The sequence below is a fragment of the Sardina pilchardus genome, chromosome 21 (genome assembly GCF_963854185.1).
Source record: "Sardina pilchardus chromosome 21, fSarPil1.1, whole genome shotgun sequence".
Classification (NCBI taxonomy): Eukaryota; Metazoa; Chordata; class Actinopteri; order Clupeiformes; family Clupeidae; genus Sardina; species Sardina pilchardus.
In genome coordinates, this window is record NC_085014.1 from 9579434 (window position 1) to 9598931 (window position 19498).

General features: G+C 45.3%; 1 protein-coding gene across 1 annotated transcript in view; it reads right to left on the reverse strand.

Annotated features, from left to right (window-relative positions):
• Nucleotides 1-19016, reverse strand: part of ergic1 (endoplasmic reticulum-golgi intermediate compartment 1) — a 29330-nt gene extending 10314 nt beyond the window's left edge. Inside the window, exons 1-5 of the mRNA XM_062524189.1 lie at nucleotides 18888-19016; nucleotides 10462-10523; nucleotides 7640-7712; nucleotides 5003-5097; nucleotides 658-782 (exon numbers count right to left, since the gene is read on the reverse strand). Of these exons, the coding sequence (XP_062380173.1) occupies nucleotides 658-782; nucleotides 5003-5097; nucleotides 7640-7712; nucleotides 10462-10523; nucleotides 18888-18907 (375 nt within the window). The 5' untranslated portion in view covers nucleotides 18908-19016. The remainder of the gene's footprint in view (nucleotides 1-657; nucleotides 783-5002; nucleotides 5098-7639; nucleotides 7713-10461; nucleotides 10524-18887) is intronic.
• Nucleotides 19017-19498: the final 482 nt, after the last annotated feature.

Genomic DNA, 19498 nt, shown 5'->3' on the forward strand with positions numbered 1-19498 from the left:
TTAAGCCGCAACATTTCCTCCGAGGGGACATTGGGTTATGATTTAAGGACAAATCCAATAATAGATTACTTTTTTTCCTTCCCCTTTTATTCTCTTTCTCCCTAAACCATACTGGCGCACTGCGGACAGTTGGAAAATGTCAAAAGCCCACACTCATCTCCCAAAAGTATACATTTTAACAACCTCTCTCGCACACGTACTGTTCCCGTTTTGTTACAGAGCGTTCCCAATTTTAACTCGCATGGTTCTTTTTTTAAACGCGTACGTTATCGGCACTGAGCTCACACGCTGCATACTGCCTTAGGCATAGAGGAGTCACCGCGAGGAAATAAACCCAGGATCACCCACGCAAGTCGCCTTCACCCGAAGAGACCCTGCAGTGACCACGAGGAGGACTTGAGACTGTGGGTGCCTCTCAACATCTCTCCTCGATCCTCGATGCTCGATCCTCGAGGGCCGTTCCCCCGGATCTATAACCAACACTGGATAGACTATGCCATTATTGCCGCCCAAACATTCTTTATGTAGATCAGTGAGGAGAGAGGAAGGGAGGACGTATAAAAGACGAATGAGAGGCACCCTATGAGCTGTGGTCAGGTGGTGGGAGAGAGGCCCTTGGCTACAGGTGGAAGACAAGAGGAAGGCTAGACTGGGCACCTTGTTGATGCTGAACTCTCCTTCGAAGCGGCAGCCGTAGCCGTTGTTGAGGGGCACCTTCATGGAGTTCTCGATGTGGCCCACCTCGTGCCGGCCCATCTCATCCTGGATGTCCAGACCCACCACTGCAGGAGAGGAGAGGGGGAGAGGGGGAGAGAGGAGAGAGAGAGAGAGAGAGAGAGAGAGAGAGAGAGAGAGAGAGAGGGAGGTTGATGAAGGGGGTGAAAAAAAGAGAGAAAGAGGAATGTTAAAAGCCTGATCATTTAATAATCTATTTTTCACTGCAGATTGAACAGAGACACACACACACACACACAGAGCAAGTTGCAAATAGACCAGAGGGCTCTGGAGGAGGCCGGCCAGTATAAACAGAACTGACACAGATGAGGTCAGCACTCGAGAGGATGAGAGCGCCGCGCTCCCAGGGCCTCTACCGGCCAGAGCACGCTCATGTGAACCGGGGCTAAATCACATCGGAGTGCCAAAGAGACACACACACACAGACACACACAGACACACAGACACACAGACACACAGACACACAGACACAACAGACACACAGACACACAGACACACAGACACACAGACACACAGACACACACACACACACACACACACACACACACACACACACACACACACACACACACACACACACACACACACACACACAGGCCTCTCCTCTCACTCCAGCTCTCTTGGCTGCACCCAACCTGTCTTAAAATACATCCACACAAATGCATTTCCAATAAGAACATATGTTTAAAATCATGTTTTCAACTGATTAATGTGAATTAGGCCATTTTTAAACTGAAGGAGTAGGAGTCAAAAACACACATGTTTTTTGCTTTTTAAAGAAATGTTGAGTAGTTTAATCACACACTTTTAGTTATATTTGGCAAGGAACGTTTCATCATTGCAGCAATTAGGGAGGAGACCTCATCAGTGGAGTGGGGGCATCATCTACCCAACATGCCGTCATGCCCCTCACTCAGTGGGCATGGGGTGCCAACCGCCCATTCTGCCACCTCTCAGATCGGATCTCTGGGGGCCCAGACATGCCAGTGGGCATCTATTTCCAGATGGCCTTTCCTGGGGGGCTTTACCGGGGCATCTGATGCCTGACCTTTAGAGGCAGTGATGACAGCTTCCAAAACACTCCCACTAGCCCCACTGCACTATCCCCACCCCAACCCCCACCCCGTGCCATGCCAACTTCCGAAAGACCTCACCTTTTAAAACGCCTAAAATAACACTCCAGCCGCTGTGTTTATGCAGGGCTACACTGATGGTGGGTTCCTATTTTAACATGCGGTGGAGGACAGACATTATTTCCACTGCACTCTCTCCGCTACTTCCTACTATCCCAAGCCCTGCAAGCCCTTCCCCGACAGAAGCTGTAGCAAGCCCCACCGTAAAGCGCACTGCGTGTGTGTGTGTGTGTGTGTGTGTGTGTGTGTGTGTTTGGTGCACGTTAGAGTCTGAGGGGGGGGCTGGAATGGGGCGAGAGGGAAGAATGTGCCGGAGGAGAGCCGCGCGGGCCAACATCTGGCGCGGTGGGGGCTGCCCGAGTCGCGGGCCCGCGAGCCGGCCGGTGGAAAAACACTGGGAGGAGAAGCGGCGCTCAAGGGTAAACGCACAATCTGGCGAGCGTCTGGGCGCCCAACACTTCTAACACGGAGCTGTCAGGACATGGGGCTGGTGGTGGTGCACAGAGGGGGGGGTGGAGGTGGAGGGGGGGGGGGGGCGGTTGTCACGGGGGCCATTGTGCCTGAGTGCGAAAAGAACTGAGCGAGAGAGAGAGGCCTGAGCGGAGGTGCGCAGGGCTTACAGGGGAGAGCAGAGGAGTGCTGTGTGTGTGTCTGCTGGGGCGGCCGACGAGAAGGCATCAGCTAACAGGCCACTGAGACATCGGTCCATCAACCAGCTCAATTAACAGCCCTATTATTAGCCATCGGTCCATCAACTAGCTCAATTAACAGCCCTATTATTAGCCATGTTACTTTGTCTGATTGCAAACAGTTACATCAGCTTACATGACTATTTATAATTGTAGTTCCTGGAAAAAAACAGCCAGCAAAACCCTGAGTTGTAAGGTCCACCCAAAACCTTAAAGACTTGCCAGAGCAAATGAACCGATAAGGACAATAACACAGACTACAAAACAAAGATCCGACAAATCTAGCGCAAAAATGCAAGAGTAGACAATAACCAACACAACATGGTCCAGCTGATCACAAGAGTAAACAATAACTCGTACAACAAATTCAGCTGATCACAAGAGTAAACAATAACTCCTTCGACAGGTTCAGCCAATCAAGAGAGCGCTGAAAAGCAGAACGAGGCGTCATGGCAGAGGGAATACCCTTTTGGAAAGGACCTGAAACTCAACGCGTGGCCAGCCGGCGGTGACCAATCAAAATCACTTCTTCCGATTACACAGCTTACATGATCTTGCCGCGTCATCGCCATCGAGCAAGGTGAGGCCTTATCTCTTGTGCACACGGGTCAATACGTGACCAAAAAGTGGAGACCTGTTGCTATAGTCGTGACAGAGCCGTTGACAAAGGGCTGTGACACAACCATGAGCACATATCAGCTGGCGCTAGTGATTTTAGCGTTAGCGTCATGTGCGCTGTAAGTAGGTTGCCCTCGTCAGTCGAACCATTTCATCACAGGGGCGGGCCATGGGAAATGCTACGTAGTGAGCTACAGTACAAGCTACCGATAATGATGTGTATGGGCATTACGAGGTTACAGAACACACACTCATGAGTCAACTTGGCTATATCCAGATACAAGGTTTCCCCTTGGGTAAAACTGAGGAATCACATGTGTATATATGTAAGAGGGAGAAATAGTTTGAGTGTGTGTGTGTGTGTGTGTGTGTGTGTGTGTGTGTGTGTGTGTGTGTGTGGTGTGTGTGTGTGCGCGCAAGTTAACATGTGCTTCCTCTATGTGAAGTCATTACCATTCTTATAACCCGGATTTCATGACTCTGACTCACTCTAGCTAGAAAAGTCAAAGCCAAAGACGCCAACTGAGCTCATCCATTCCTCTTTTTCCCTTTTTTTCCCCTCAGCAAGAGCACGAAATCCTTCCATTTTTGGTACAGCCCAAAAGGAGTTCCTCACCCCCCCCCTCCCCCTCCCCGCTTTCTTTGGTTTGTGCTGATTTTTTCTTCCTCTTCTCCTCGTTCTCCCTCATTTGCTGCGGAGAGTGTGTCACAGGGAATACTTTCAGAACAATGTCATGGAGGAGGAGGAGGAGAAGAAGGAGGAGGAGGAGGAGGTGTGGCCCGATTACGCTCACCTCTCTCTGGGCCAAATTTCTCTGCTCTGCCCCCCCTTTTTTTTCTTCTGACATCACGGAGGATGCTGTAAGGTGCGTTGAGGAAGTGCGGAGGAGATGTTGCTCAGGTTACGGGAAAAGAGGATGTGATGGTGCCCATCGACAGGTGAATCACAGGACATCAAGGGGGTTAATGCCGGATCGGAAAGATCGGACTTTCGGAAAGTTAACCGATTCAGTGATGGTTTGATACGATTTGATTTGAGTGGAATGTTCCATGTTCCATGAGAGCTCATGTAATATTTGTCAGAGACACACGAGGTGACTTTGGGGTGCCAGGCCAGGTCACCACCGTCATGTCAGCGCCTGTATTGTTGGAGCTGGACAACAAACCTCGGAGCTGACCAACAGAGACTGTCTGCCCCTCATTAGTTGTTGCACTAATCATATCAACACTTACAGTAATTTCCCGCATATAAGCCGCATCTTGTATAAGCCGCAGGACAGTGTTTTATGCAAGTTAAAAGAAACAAAACCATATTAACACCATATTAAGTGCCCCCTGTATTAACCTCATAGCTGAAGAAATTGCAAAATCAATGTATAAGCCGCGGCTAATAGTCGAGGAAATTACGGTACGGACAAAAAATAAGGCGGTGGTAGGGGAAACAAAGCTGGTCAGAGGACATTAAAGGCCCATGACCGGGCCATGACCGGGCCATGACCATACCATGAGAGAGATGCAAAAATGGTGACCGCTCCAAACGGTGTCAGGCCTCAAAGCAAACATGGCGTTTGTTGTGTATTTCCTGAGTCAATCTAGGTCAAAGTGTTCACGGGAGCCATAAAGCACGCCGGCTGACTTGTCGAAAAACAAGCCATGACAGGGAAAACATGACAGGGGAAGGGTGTGGGAAAGAGAGGGTGGGGTTGGCCAGTGCTGTGTGTGTGTGTGTGTGTGTGTGTGTGTGTATGTGTGTGTGTGTGGAGTTTCTAGAGCACGGAAAAGAAGCATTAAGAGATAAGTTTGTATATGTGTGTAATAAATACTCACAATCACAGTGCAAGTTTGGCAAACTGATGTTTACACTCACATCAATCTTCCCCCCACTGTCTTTATCGGGGTCATCCACATACAACTCGTTTACTCTGCAAACACAACAACAGACTGGGGGTTAGTGGACGGAGAAGCCATTGTGGTGACCTAGGATCATGTAACTGACTCCAAGAAAATCTATCTGAACATGACGTGTTTTGTCACGTTACATCTCTTCTGACATTTAAAAGGTTACAGTGGCTGACATAATTCACATTCTGCACAAAAGGCAGCCTCGTGTCATGTGACTTCACTTGTTCATGTTCTCATAGATTTCTACACAGCTAGGCGGTATCTAAAATGAGTGAGAACTAAAACGGCAACGCGTCTTTGTAAAGTGCTGACCTAAGAAACAAAAGTGCATCTCAACTGCTCCTTTTTTCAGAGACACTTTCATTTCCTTCCCCATGTCACTGCGGAAAAGACACACTGACACATCGTTGGGCTCAAGTCGACATCCCGTAACTACAGGTTACGACACTGTGTGTGTGCGACCACAAAAACAGCCCAGTCAATGCTAAACAGAAAGACGGCCATCCGCGTCTGTCATACACCACAAGGACACCCGGGGCGACCCGAGGAACACCCTTGAGAGACTACCAGAGTTTCACATGAGATGGGGGGAGAGAGAGGGGGGGGGGGGGGGGGGGGAGAGGTTCAACTGCCATTCATTGAATCATTCCTTAACCCATGAAGTCATGACACGCCAATAACACCTTACAAACATTCATTAATACATTCACACATAAAAAAAACAATTTATCATATGTTCAAAGGGGAGAAAGAGAGCGAGAGCGAGAGAGAGAGAGAGGGAGAAAGAGGGAGAGAGAGAGAAGGAGAGAGAGAAACAGAGAAAGGGAGGGAGGAAGAGAGAGAGAAAAGGAGGGAGAGAGACCGGCAGGGAGAAAGAGAGGAAGGTCCACTGGGCACTACAGTAATTTCCCGCATATAAGCCGCATTGTGTATAAGCCGCAGGACAGTGTTTTATGCAAGTTAAAAGAAACAAAACCATATTAACACCATATTAACTGCCCCCCTGTATTGCCCTCATAGCTGAACAAATTTTGCAAAATCAATGTATAAGCCGCGGCTAATAGTCGGGAAATTACGGGTATATTGTTGGGAGGTATCACAGCAGCTGAGTTTCCACCCAACTCTTAACTGTGGATTTGGACCATTTCAATAGGAAATCCTGTGTGGAAGCACGTCCAAGTCAGATAAGAAATTGATTTGTTAGAAGGACTGGATTAACCTTTGAATTACATACGGCATAATGGGCCTGATTGATTGAAATGGGTTTATTCACTTAAAAGACTCATTTGGTAATACTTTATTTTAGGAAACACATGTTAACCACAAATACATCCAGTAACTAAAATGTGTATGTGTTTAGTGCTCGAAAAGGTATTTTATTAAGCACCATTGCACATGTATAAGGTCTTTATTCAACAATTTCTTATTCTTAATCAATCATTTGGTGATGCATTCTTGGCAAATCCTTAAAGCAACCAGTTTATCCTGATCTAAGGTTACTACTTACTAGTATGGATCAAAATATATAGATTCCTAGTTTACTGTCTGAATATGTGACTTCTAGTGACAGAATAATATATTAAGACAATGTACTAGAAGGGTATAAATTTTCTATTCTGATCCATATGGCAAAAAATAACCTTATACTAAGACCAACTAGCTGCTTATTCCAGATTTACCAAGAATAATTTACCTACTGAGTAAGAATAAGAAACTGTTGAACAAAAACCTAATAAATGTGTAATGACGCTTAATGCATACCTTATTGAGCCCTAATACATACACATGCCAGTTATGTATAAATGGCTCACATATTCGCAAAGATACCATACATTCTCATATTGCCATTCCCATTAACCCACTTTCATCCCACAGTTGTCCACAAGTCTTCACTTGACAGGTTTAATTTGCACAACACAGAAGACTTTTCGGTTGAATTCTCATGAACACATAAAGCATACGGGAGAGCTGTATGGACACCCAGATGTTGTGGTGCTGTGTTGTGTTGTGTGGTGTGGTGAGCTGTTGTGGTGTGGCGTGACCACAGCTGGAAGCACTGGATGTGTTTTCCTTTCTGCACAGTATGAGACCGCGTACCTACTCATTACAGTAAGATGGGGAGGGAAGGAGGAAGAACATTCCCCCACATAGGCCTACACCATTTTCGTTTATGGCAACAATGAAACTCTGCGTATGTGTGTGTGTGCGCGCGTGTGTGTGTATATGTGTGTGTATGCGCATGTGTGTGTGTGTGGGTGTGTGTATGACCGAGAGCAAGAGAAGGAGAGAATGAATGTAAAGCCATCATCAGTAACATGTCATACATAACACATTCCTGTAAAAAATGACTGGCCTAGCTCCCAAACAAGACAATGACGAGCGCACTTTAGCAGATGTACATTTTCTATATGTGAGGTCACTCCTACAAATATAACCGTAAAATAACCAGACAGAAGTATCGCTCCCTGGCAGTACGCTTATGTTGTGTAAATTGCGGTCAAACAGGAAAATGGTGCGTGAGTGGGTGCTTCCCCTAAAGAGCATGTAAAGTACCATACGTACATTTCTGTGGCTATGAATCCAGTGAGCTCCGAGAGGAAGAGGAAGAGCATGAAGACACAGCAGCATACTGAGACTGTGGGGGGGGGCAAGAGAACACAGAAACACACACATTTGGGTTAGGCGTTTGAACTAATCACACAACGCTCACACAAGGGACTCAAATGTTTCCACTGGTGAAAGACAGCTTTCAGCACTGACAGGTACAGAACATCTCGTTTGCACCCCCTCCCCCAACACACACACACACACACACACACACACACACACACACACACACACACACACACACACACACACACACACACACACACACACACACACACACACACACACACACACACACACACACACACACACACACACACACACACACACACACACACACACACACACACACAGAGAGAGAGAGAGACAGATTTATCACTTTTCACTCTCACCTTTGAGAAAACTATGCAAAGAATGCCCCTAAAAAAAAGGGAACACATGGTTCTGGCTGTTTGGTCGGCGTGATCACACAGGGGGCCCATAATCTACGAGGCACACAGGAGCTCTACCTGTCTGAGCACATGCCGTGTGAACTTGAGTTGTGCAAGGTGTTTTTCTCCTCTTTCTTTTCAGCTGAGGTTACTAATTAGCCATTGAGACAAAGATAAACAACTTTGGTCATACAGCCAAAGGTCCTATTCTTATCTTGTTTACTACACCAATACAATATGCTTGTAAAATCAAACAATCAATAATTCAAGCATAATTACTTACAGTGACAAATCTCTCTCTCTCACACACACACACAAACACAGACACACACATAGACACAGGCACAGACATTAATATACACATACACTATATGTACTTAAGTTTAAGTTGTTTTTCGCATTGGAATAGTGAACTATAGCAACCATTTCTCAACTACAGGAGCAATTCAGCTTGATGAACATGTATATATTTATAGATATTCACACACACACACACACACACACACACACACACACACACACACACACACACACACACTTTTGTTTCGGCTTAGCTTAAGGGAAACTTAAGTAACTTTTCCAACGTTCACATCCAGTAATTACACAAGCACATCTGGGAAGCAAAAATAGATTTACGGGCATCATTAATTATGACACGACATCCCTGCGGTGCATATCAAGGCGCTTTCACAGCCTGGCCTGGCGCGTTACCACGGGTGATCACGTGACCCTGTGACTCATCAGCCCACAGCGCTCAGCAGGTGAACTCCGTGTTTACATGGAGACGGTCTCCCTCCAGACACGCCCCTGACGACCGCGGTAGGTCACATGACTCCATGGCCATCGCCTGCCGCGAGGCTGCGGGTTAGTTGTTCCAGTTTGCACATGGTAATGTTTAGCTACGGCACAAACAATGGGGAGTGTCGCCATGACACACAGTTCACCGATTCGGGGTCAGTGCAGGATACAGTAATCAACACGACTCAACTCTTCCATGGCCGACATACTGATTCCCTGGACAAGAGAACTGTTGAGAAACCCAAATCTTAGTCTTAACCGCGTTCTTAACTCTTAGCTAAGAGTTCTAAAAACAAAAAAAGAAACATAACTCCATATCTCCATATTATGTGTGGTTGAGTAGTAATGAACACGACTCAACTCTTCCATGGCCGACATACTGATTCCCTGGAGGACTAGAGAACTGTTGAGAAACCCAAATCACCGCCTTCTTAAATCTTAGCTAAGAGTTCTGAAAACAACAAAAAGAAGCATAACTCCATATCTCCATATTATGTGTGTGGTCCGTGGTTTCTAGCATATGCCACAGGGGAACGGCAGTTTCAGTTTGTGTATATTCAGTACATCTAAGGGGGAAAAAAAGATCATATTTACTGTAAGCAATTAACCCACCAAATGCTGGGAACAGATTAGTTGGATCAATGCCTTCGTCGACGTAGCGTGTCTGTGTGTGCGGGTGTGTGGGTGTGTGTGTTTGTAATCATTCTGGCAGCCATGACTAATGATGAGACAGGCAGGTATTCCACCTGAGGCTAAAGCGACAATAGCTGAGAGGTGACTACCATGCGTGACCTCACGCACAAACACACACACACACACACACACACACACACACACACACACACACACTAGTGTGACATGGCAGGGCTACATAGCTACATGTGTGACTGTGACTGTGGCCAGGACAAAAGGGATTCGCTCTCCTCCAGCGTGTGTGTGCACAGTCATGGAGATGAAGCAACAGGCCCCTTAAATCAATAGCAGCCTCCCAGGAAGAGGAGGTCAGGCCTCCAGCATTGATAAGCTGTGAATAATCAATAGCCACAGCGCTAACGCTGATGCAACACCGGGGTTAGTCAAATAACCATGCCAGCGTGCAGAGTCATGGGGGGGCCAAGAGGGGGGGGGGGGGGGGATGATTAGTACTGATGTGTATTGACTGGTGCTGTGATTCTACACCCCACCACCCCCCCATTATCATCAATACCCACCTGATAGACAGATTAAACAAACACTCTTTTCTCACTCTCTCTCCTTCTCGCACATTAACACATTCTGATAAACGCTCAAACACACGTTCAAATACACACAATTACCCACTCTCGCTCACACACATGGACTAATAAACTCTCTCTCTCTCTCTACAGGTTGCCCACCCAGGTTTCTGTAAAGACAAAACAATAATAAAAAAAAGAAACAGTTTGACAGCCACACTTGCTTGTACTGTATGTTATGTGTATGCATGTACTGCCTTTTTCAACTGGAATTATGGCACCAAGACAAATTCCAATCAACTGTGTTGATATGGCAATCAATTATTCAACTTACTGAAGGCTCCAGTGTAGGTAGGCTGGGTCAGGTCTTTAGGCACCTTCCTGTAGATATCAAACCTGCAGTCACAGCAAAGACCGAGAGGAAGAGAGAGAGAGAGAGAGAGAGGGAGGGGGGAAGAAAGAGAGAGAGACAAGGAAGAGTGGTGAATGAGAGCGGAAGAAGAAAAAGAAAGAAAAAGTAAACACGGCAGCATTCCTCACTGAAGGGCATGTGTGAAAGCACAGAGTGTTCTCAGCACGGCGTGGAGATGGGGGGGGGTAGGTAGATGGAGGAGCTTGAGCGGGTTGGGTTGGGTTGTGTGTGTGTGTGTGTGGGGGGGGGGGGGGGTTGAACATTACAGCGGCGTGAAAGAATGTTATCTATGGCAGACGGCCACGGTCCAGCAGCGCCGCCGCAGCTGAGGCCCGGAGGGGCTGGGGCCCATCGTCAGGCTGCGCCGTTACACCTCTTCCTCCTGACCGCGGAAGGAAGGGCCAGCCACTGACCAAACACACACGTATGTACAACATGCGCGCGCACACACACACAGCACACCACAACCTCGATACATACGCATCCACGCCACAAAACTCAACAACTCGTACGCTCGCTCGCTCGCCCACACACATACACAAACGTGTCCAGACCAAACATAAACACAAACCACCACAAACACACACACACCACAAACTAACACATCTGCACTTGCCAATAAATAAATAAACAGACACACACACACATACCACACACCACACACACACACACCCCTATCTAGACCAGTGAAGAAGGTCACCGGTGTATACCCAAGCGGATGCAAACTCTCCAGGCATCTTATCGGGAGTCGGGCGGCGGAAGCTCCGTTGAGGAAAGCGAACAATGACAGCTGCCTGGGCTTTCTAGGGCCGCTGGAAGTGCCTGGCTCCAGGGCAGGGCCCCGGCCCACAGCTCTATAACAACAGCAAAAAAAAAGCAAAACCTCCAAGAACATCCTCCCCTGCTGCTCGAGGGGGGTTGGGGCAGCAACACTCGGTGGGGGGGGGGGGGGGGGGGGGTGACTGAGGGAGTCTGGTGTTAGTGGCGTTAGCATTGTGGCGAGGTCAACTTGTCAAACGGACGGACCGAGCGGTCAGTGGGGGGAGGAGGGAGTTATGACACAGATGCTAGAAGGTGCTGCTGAGCCGACGAGCCAAACATGTGGCTCACATTTTCACTCGGATCCAACCAATCCTGAGTTTGGGCTAAAATAAGGGAGAGGGGGAGAGGGAGAGAAAGAGAGAGAGAGAGAGAGTGAATGAGGGAGAGGGAGAGAGAGAAAGAGAGAAAGAGAGAGGGGGCGCGTTCCAGTATTGCCTTTTTCGGCCCTGAGAAGTGCTCTCGTAGCTTCCTAAGGCACTGGAACTATTCTGGCTCTGAGACTAACAAACTCCCCTCTCTCTCCCTCACTCACTCTCTCTCTCCAGGCCTTTTTCGGCATTGAAATCTTTTCTGACTCACTCCCTCTCAGCCCCGCTCCCCTTCTTCCTTTTTCCCCTCTCTCCCTCCCTTTCTTTCCCCAATCTCCCTTCAATCTCTCCCTCTCCTTCCACCCCTCTCTATCCCTTCTTTCCAACTCTCTCTCCATCTCTCTCTGCCATTCTTCCTCAGCCCTGCCCTCTCTCTCCTCCCCAAAATCACTGGCATCTGTCCTCGCAGTAAAATATTTCTTCCACTTGCGGCTGCCAGTGCAGTCATCCCAGCTGAGCTGACGCAATCCTGTGAGAGGGAGGAGAGGGAGGAGGAGGAGGAGGAGGCTGAGGAGGCGGAGGAGGAGGCCGCGATGATGGAGGAGGAGGGGATGATGGAGGAAAAGTGGAGGGCGGGGGTCTCAACACTTAACACGCTCTGCTCCACCTTCACCAACCACCCCCCGATTTAAGTATACAATTCACAGGGACCGACATTAATGGTGGTCCTCCACTTATGAAAACCCCGGATCGGTAGCCCAAGCCTCTCTGTTAAAAGTAAACGAAGGTGGAATGCCCTTTCTTGCCTCAAAGCATGCTTCAGTAATCACTTGTAACAACTGTGCTTATTATGTCTTTGAAGTATTCTGTTTGAATGCCAAGGCTAAAGTCGAATTACAACTTTGTTCTTATCCATGAGCTGACCAATATCATAGTAACAAATGTTGCAATAAAACGGAGTCAAAAAAACCCCCACGAATGTTCTACTTTTCATGTGTCAGAAGAGGCGGAGGGCCTCCACTGAGGAAGGGTGGAGTAGCCAGCCAGGGCAGTAGGGCCCCTCTGGGCAGAGAGGATGTTTGGTTGAAGAGACACTGTGTACAAATACAGATGCAGTGCGCTGACTAGGACACCACCTGAGATGCTGAAAACAGCCATGCTGATGTTCTGAAGACCAAATGTTTAGGTTTAATTTTAGTCTCTGGTGGTAAGCAATGAAAATCCTAGCAAAAGTGGTTTCAAAACTGTGGTGTTCTTGTAAAGAAATGTGGGTGAAAAAGGGAAACAATTAAAATGTTCCAGCTGAACAGTTGTTAACATTCTATGGTCAGTGTTTTTTTTTTCCATTTTGAAATAATATCAAATATTTTTAGACATCATTTACCACATGTGAATGTGGGGATGGGTGAGAACTGGACTGGACACAAGAAAGCCAAATGGTCTGACACAAACACAAACACACACAGAAAAAAAATATCAACAGGCAGGAATTCCACAAATCAAAATAATCTCCTCCTCCTCCTTCACTCCTCATAAGAAGGTTACATCATGACCCCCCCCCCCCCCCTTCACTGACCCACCTCACACCCTCCCTCCACCATCAACATCTAGTGGTGTTATCCTGACCCCCATCTAAAGAGTGGTGACCACATCCCTGACCAAACAGTACACGCCACGGTGTTTAAGAAATCTCTTAACACATCAGCTGAGTGATATGAGCACACGGTGTCCCAATGCCGTTGAGGAGTCCCAGGCAGGCAACTGAGGCAAGGCAGGCAGCACTGCTGGGTTTGCCCCATGACTGCCGACTCGGAGTGGTTACAGTGCAAACACGTCGGCCGGGGGGGTATGGATCTAGTCATTTCCTGTGTTGCACCATCTATTTTGACAGGGGCGGGCTGCTTCTGCTCCTCTCTCTCTCTCTCTCTACAGAGCTGAACTAACAATAAGGAGGACACCGTGTTCCTTAAACCTGTGAGCTAGACAACAGGCCTTGGTCTAAAAAGGACAGCCTGCTCGTCTCGTCTCTGTTCCACACACACACACACACACACAATGACGGGATCTTAATTGCGTTTACTGGAGAGGGGCGATAACCTTTCCGATTGTTGATATTAAATTGGGAACAGTGAATACAAATTACAGCATTTCCCAACTGACCGGGTCTCTAACGATGCGTGAAAGGCACCCTGCATGGAACCACTTTGTCCATTTTAAGGCTAAAGGCGTGGAAATGGAAAAGGGCTTTGGAACATCACAATAACCGGAGAGGAAAACTGGCACTCCTTCCTTTACATGGCTTTGGGAGCAGGGGCATGTTTTATGACTTGGAGTCCCTGGATCAGCACATCATAAGGCAATGTGCATCACACACACACACACACACACACACACACACACACACACACACACACACACACACACACACACACACACACACACACACACACACACACACACACACACACACACACACACACACACACACACACACACACACACACACACACACACACACACACACACACACACACACACACACACACACCTGATTTCCATGGCTCTTAAGTTTCCACGTGGTCCCCCTGCCAGCTGACCTTTTTGGTAGTGGAAACAAGCGATGGCAAAGTTTTTGAATGCCTTGTTCCTCCATTACCAAGCCATTACTTACTAAGCCATCATGTAATTGGGTTCTTAGGAACTCCAGCTTGTGTTCCTTCCCTTCCTTTATCCCACACTCTATGGCAATAGTGCCCTGTGAAAGGCCATAGAGATAACATTGATACAGCGCAATCCTACACACATAAAAATAGACGCAAATTATACCTTTGTCAAACATAAATATTGCATTGGGGCGCATTAAAAGCATGGATAAGGTCACCATGATATGTGGGTCTTTCCTTCTGCTTTTTATGGCGGTGTGGTCATTCAAATTTCCAATGCCACGAGAGATAACTCCAACTGACATGATAAAATGAACTCGTTTTTTTTAGTGATGTTTGACAGCTGTATGTTAATCGAAATGTGTACGCGAATCTCTCCTGCTAGCTGTTTTCTACATATATAGCCATAATATAGCCATAAGTAGTCCCAGTTGCCTTAAAACAGGTGGTCTATTTCAATAACTGCTGTCGCTTTGGACAAAGGGGTCTGACAAATAGCCATAACCATAACCATAACTGAATCACTAAATAAAACTTCTTGCCATAGTTATTTTATCAATCTTAATTATGTATTAAATGTTACATTCTTATTCATTTAAGTTATGTAACCTGCACACATAACATACTTGTCTGACACACTCATTCTTGCCACTTTCATCAACACTTAACTTCTCTCATTGGTTTGAGGAAGTGTGAATTTGAGCTATGCCAACTCTACAAGTCTACAAGATCATTTTTAAGCTACAGTGAGTTTTCAGAAACTTTTCAGTGTAGATTTCAGTTCATAGTTCTCTTCTGAGCCCAATGATACTGGGCATTCCTATCAATTTGATTCTGAGAAAGTCCTTATGTAACTTTCCTACAATACATTTTTGCCATGTGGTTTTGGATGACACTGGAAAGTTTATCTCGCCAGGCCTTCATAAAAGTATCTTTTGTGTGTGTGTGTGTGTGTGTGTGTGTGTGTGTGTGTGTGTGTGTCTATCTATCCTGTTGAGTGAAATCAATGGCTAACCCTAAACACATTATTTAGTGTCATTATTTTCCACTGAAGTTTGGCATTAATCTCTCCGAAGCACTGCATGGGCCAATTTCACAATGACTAATATTATTAGTGTGCTCTTTTTTTGTCCCCATTGATGGTTCCAGTTCACCTAATTAGTTGTGAAATGTTCCTCCTTTAGTTGTCTTTATCATGAAACAACTTTTGGTGCATCCATCCCAACCCTTTTGAGACCTCAAGAGGAGAGGGACTATTTGACTATCTATGAATCAAATTCAAAAGGTGCTTATAATTTCCATGAAATAGTTAGATTTCTCTCCTTCAACAGTTGGTATGTTGTCTTTGTTCTATCCTCAATTAAATACAGGGCTGACATGATTTGTAAATCATAGTATTCTTTTTTATTCACATTTTACAAAGCGTCCAAACTGGCCTTAAACTCTGAAAGCAGAACATTGCCCTTGTCCAAAAAGGGCACATGGATGAAAGTACCATCCATAAAGACCAAAGGTACACCAACTTCAATACAACTGTACATTGGTGCCATTCTTGTCATGTAGACCAGTGGCTCTTAATTGGCCTAGCTTCGGGGCTCACAATCTCCCATGTTCATCAAGTCCCAACGCATATATATATATATATATATATATATATATATATATATATAATATATATATTTATATATATGTTAAAGCAAACGAATATGGTAAGCTACATGGTAAGATACGCAAAGTGCCTGTAGTAGGCCTACTTGTTTGGAACATGCTGATGTTTGGTATTTCATTTCTGAAGTCATCAACTCCTGATGTCACGTTTCAAAGCAGTATTTGGAGAGACGGGTGCGGACATCCAAAAAAAAATATTTTAAACAGGTGCCAGACAAAAAAACGTATCAAAGAGTAAAGGTGATGGTCTGCACACTGCAATGGCTCCACTGCAACGGCTTCCTTTGGGGCCATTACAGTGTGCAGAGTAGACCATCACCTTTACTCTGACACGTTTCAAAGTAGGCCTTCTCAAAATGTTTGTCTTTTACAGGATGGTCTCATCATGCTCTCGTGAGCCAGTACTCCACTGCACACCACACTGGGGTCTCATGTTGTCCTCAATTTAAGTGAATCCACATTCTGCTTAAAATATTCAGGATTGTAGCCTACTTGCATTTACCGCTAAAATGATGTCTGACATGACCCGTCACATAAACTTTGTATACAGTGAGGAGAAAATGTATTTGATACCATGCTAAAGTTGCCTAAAAAGAGGAATATAAAATCATCATTTCACAATTGATCTTAATGTCTTAATTCAAAAATTGAGTAAAAATAAAACCACTAAGCTCCCCAATTTTCTTTGTGATTGAAGAATGTTTCGTAAATAAATAAATGTTCCTCCTAAATGCTAGGGGGAAGGAAGTATTTGACCCCCAATGTAACCCTATGGGAATTTAACACATAGGGTTAACATAGGGGCAGGCAGATTTTTATTTTTTAAGGCCAGCTATTTCATGGATTCAGGATATTATGCATCCTGATAAAGTTCCCTTGGCAGTTGGAATTAAAATAGCCCCACATCATTACATACCTTTCACCATAGCTAGAGATTGGCATGGTGCTTTTTCCAGTAGGCCTATTAGCCTGTTTGATGCTCATTGAGCTCAATGCAAATCAAACAGCCTAATAGGCCTACTGGAAAAAGCACCATGTCAATCTCTAGCTATGGTCAAGGGTATGTGATGATGTGGGGCTATTTTAATTCCAAAGGCCAAGGGAAATTTATCGGGATGCATAATATCCTAGATCCATGAAATAGCTGGCCTTTAAAAATAAAAATCTGCCTGCCCCTATGTTAACCCTATGTGTTAAATTCCCATAGGGTTACATAGGGGGTCAAATACTTCCTTCCCCTAGCATTTTACGAAAACATTTATCTATGTACGATACATTCTTCAATCACAAAGAAAATTGGTGTCCTTGGCGGTTTGATTTTTACTCATTTTTTTAATTAAGGCATTAAGATCAATTGTCAAATGATGATTTTATATTCCTGTTTTAGCATGGTATCAAATACATGTGCTCCTCACTGTATGTCCGTGGCAACAATTGACATACGACTAAAGTTGATCAAAATAAAGCTCTGATATCAGAGCTAATAAAGTAGCACTTTAAACGGGCAATTTATTTTTTTATCCAAAAGCTCTGCGACCCACCCAGAACAGTTCTGCGACCCACTTTTGGGTCCCGGCCCACCAGTTAAGAAACACTGATGTGGACCTTACAATAACACAGAGAACACAGATTGTGATCTGTTCTGAAAGATTCTGGAAGTCCAGAGGTACTTCCAGTCCAGAAGCCAAACTAGAGGCTTCTAATTCTGAAACCTAGGAATGAGCAAGACAGCACAAAAGCCACAACACAAAACACACTCACTTTTTGTGTGAAATGGTATCAGTCCTTTATGAGTGAACCATGTTTGCAAAAGCATGTGTAACAGGATCTTGACTTCCTGCAGTAACTTGATACACTGATAACACCTTTGAACAAACGGTGAATCTTGTTCCTTATTTGAATGACGGGTGTGTACCGTCACCATGAATAACTGTACTGTATCATATGATCACATCTATCTAAAAATCTAACAAGTCATGAGGATGATGGTGTTAATTACAACAAGGACATTGAGGTAAATATGATGATGAATGATGATGAAAAAGCAGAACATGGCGCACTCCTCAGACTGAAAGTGAGTAAGCAAGACATGAGGTCACTGTCCCGACTCCAGAGAGACCATCACCATCTTCTACAGTTTAACCACCAGGCCTAACACCCACAAAAAGCCAGTCACTATAAGTACCATGCAAATGGATGTTTTTGATGTTTTGAGAAAAGGTAGCCAAGTCTGACATAACCTGAAACTATCCACTGAAACTATGGTGCAATGAAACATTAGCATACAAATTGAAATGTGTCTGGAAAGAAAACTAGCCACAGACATACTAGTGCAGTTGGGACAGGGAAGGAAGTAAGCAATTAAACTTGCTATTAAATAGTCAAACTAACTGATAAGTGGTTAATTAAGCTTGAAAAATACAGGGGGAGGGGGCAACTTCTCTGCAGTGGTATTCAATGAGCATGACATTGTGCATACAATTGTAGCTGACAGTCATTCATATTTCAGATATATCTTTCAACTCACTATATGTATTTTATTCATGTGTAACACAGATCATTGATGAAGAAATCAGCTAGCTAGAATTGGCTAAATGTTTGAGTCCAAAACGACTCTGATTGACGGCATCGACTCATGTTCCTTGAGAGTAGGCTATGTGATGATACGCATGTTACATTGTACTTGTTTGCAGACATGATGTTGCCCTGTCAGAATGTATCCTCTGCGTATAGCCTATCGTCTACAATGTATCACTTGGTGGTTGCTGGATAGCCTAGCCAACAGTTATCAGAGTGGGAAAACAGTTCAGTTAACCCATGCAACAAATGGATGCTAACGTGTGACAGATGCGCCGATTTCGCATTTCTCTTAATAAATTCTACTCACCTTCTCACATCGAAAGTCATGGCGGCGATAGTACTTTGTAAAACAAAGTATTCAGATATTATACTGTTTAACGGGTGGAATGTGGTGCAATTCCAAACTCTTGCTTCAATCCTGCCGGCTGGGAGAGCACCGGGGATGACGTAGGCTTAGTACGCTTTGCAAAACCTGATTGGATGAAAGGAAGAGTCCTGTATGATTCTGTTTCCGTTTTGCCAGAATGGTCCGCTCAATCTTTTAAATGCGCTCAGCGCGTACTGTAATCAGGCTGCAGAACTGTGACCCAAAGAATTTCTAACATTCCAAAATGTTTGACAGTGAACAATCCTCATTAAATTATTAACATTTACCAGCAAAGTGGTCATTATAATGGTTTAGGCTGTAATAATGTATGATATTTTCCCATTTTACTCAGTGAAACCAACAGAAAACACAGGGAAATTACTGTAAATTCAGGTTTCATCAGGTCCCTCCCTTGCCACAGGTGTATCCAATCAAGCCCCTAATTTATGAATGCAGACTGCATGATGCTTGATTAATAATACCTGTGGCAAGGAACTTGATGAAACAAGTAATCTGCCAAGAAACAAAAGAAGAAGAAGAAGAACTTGATG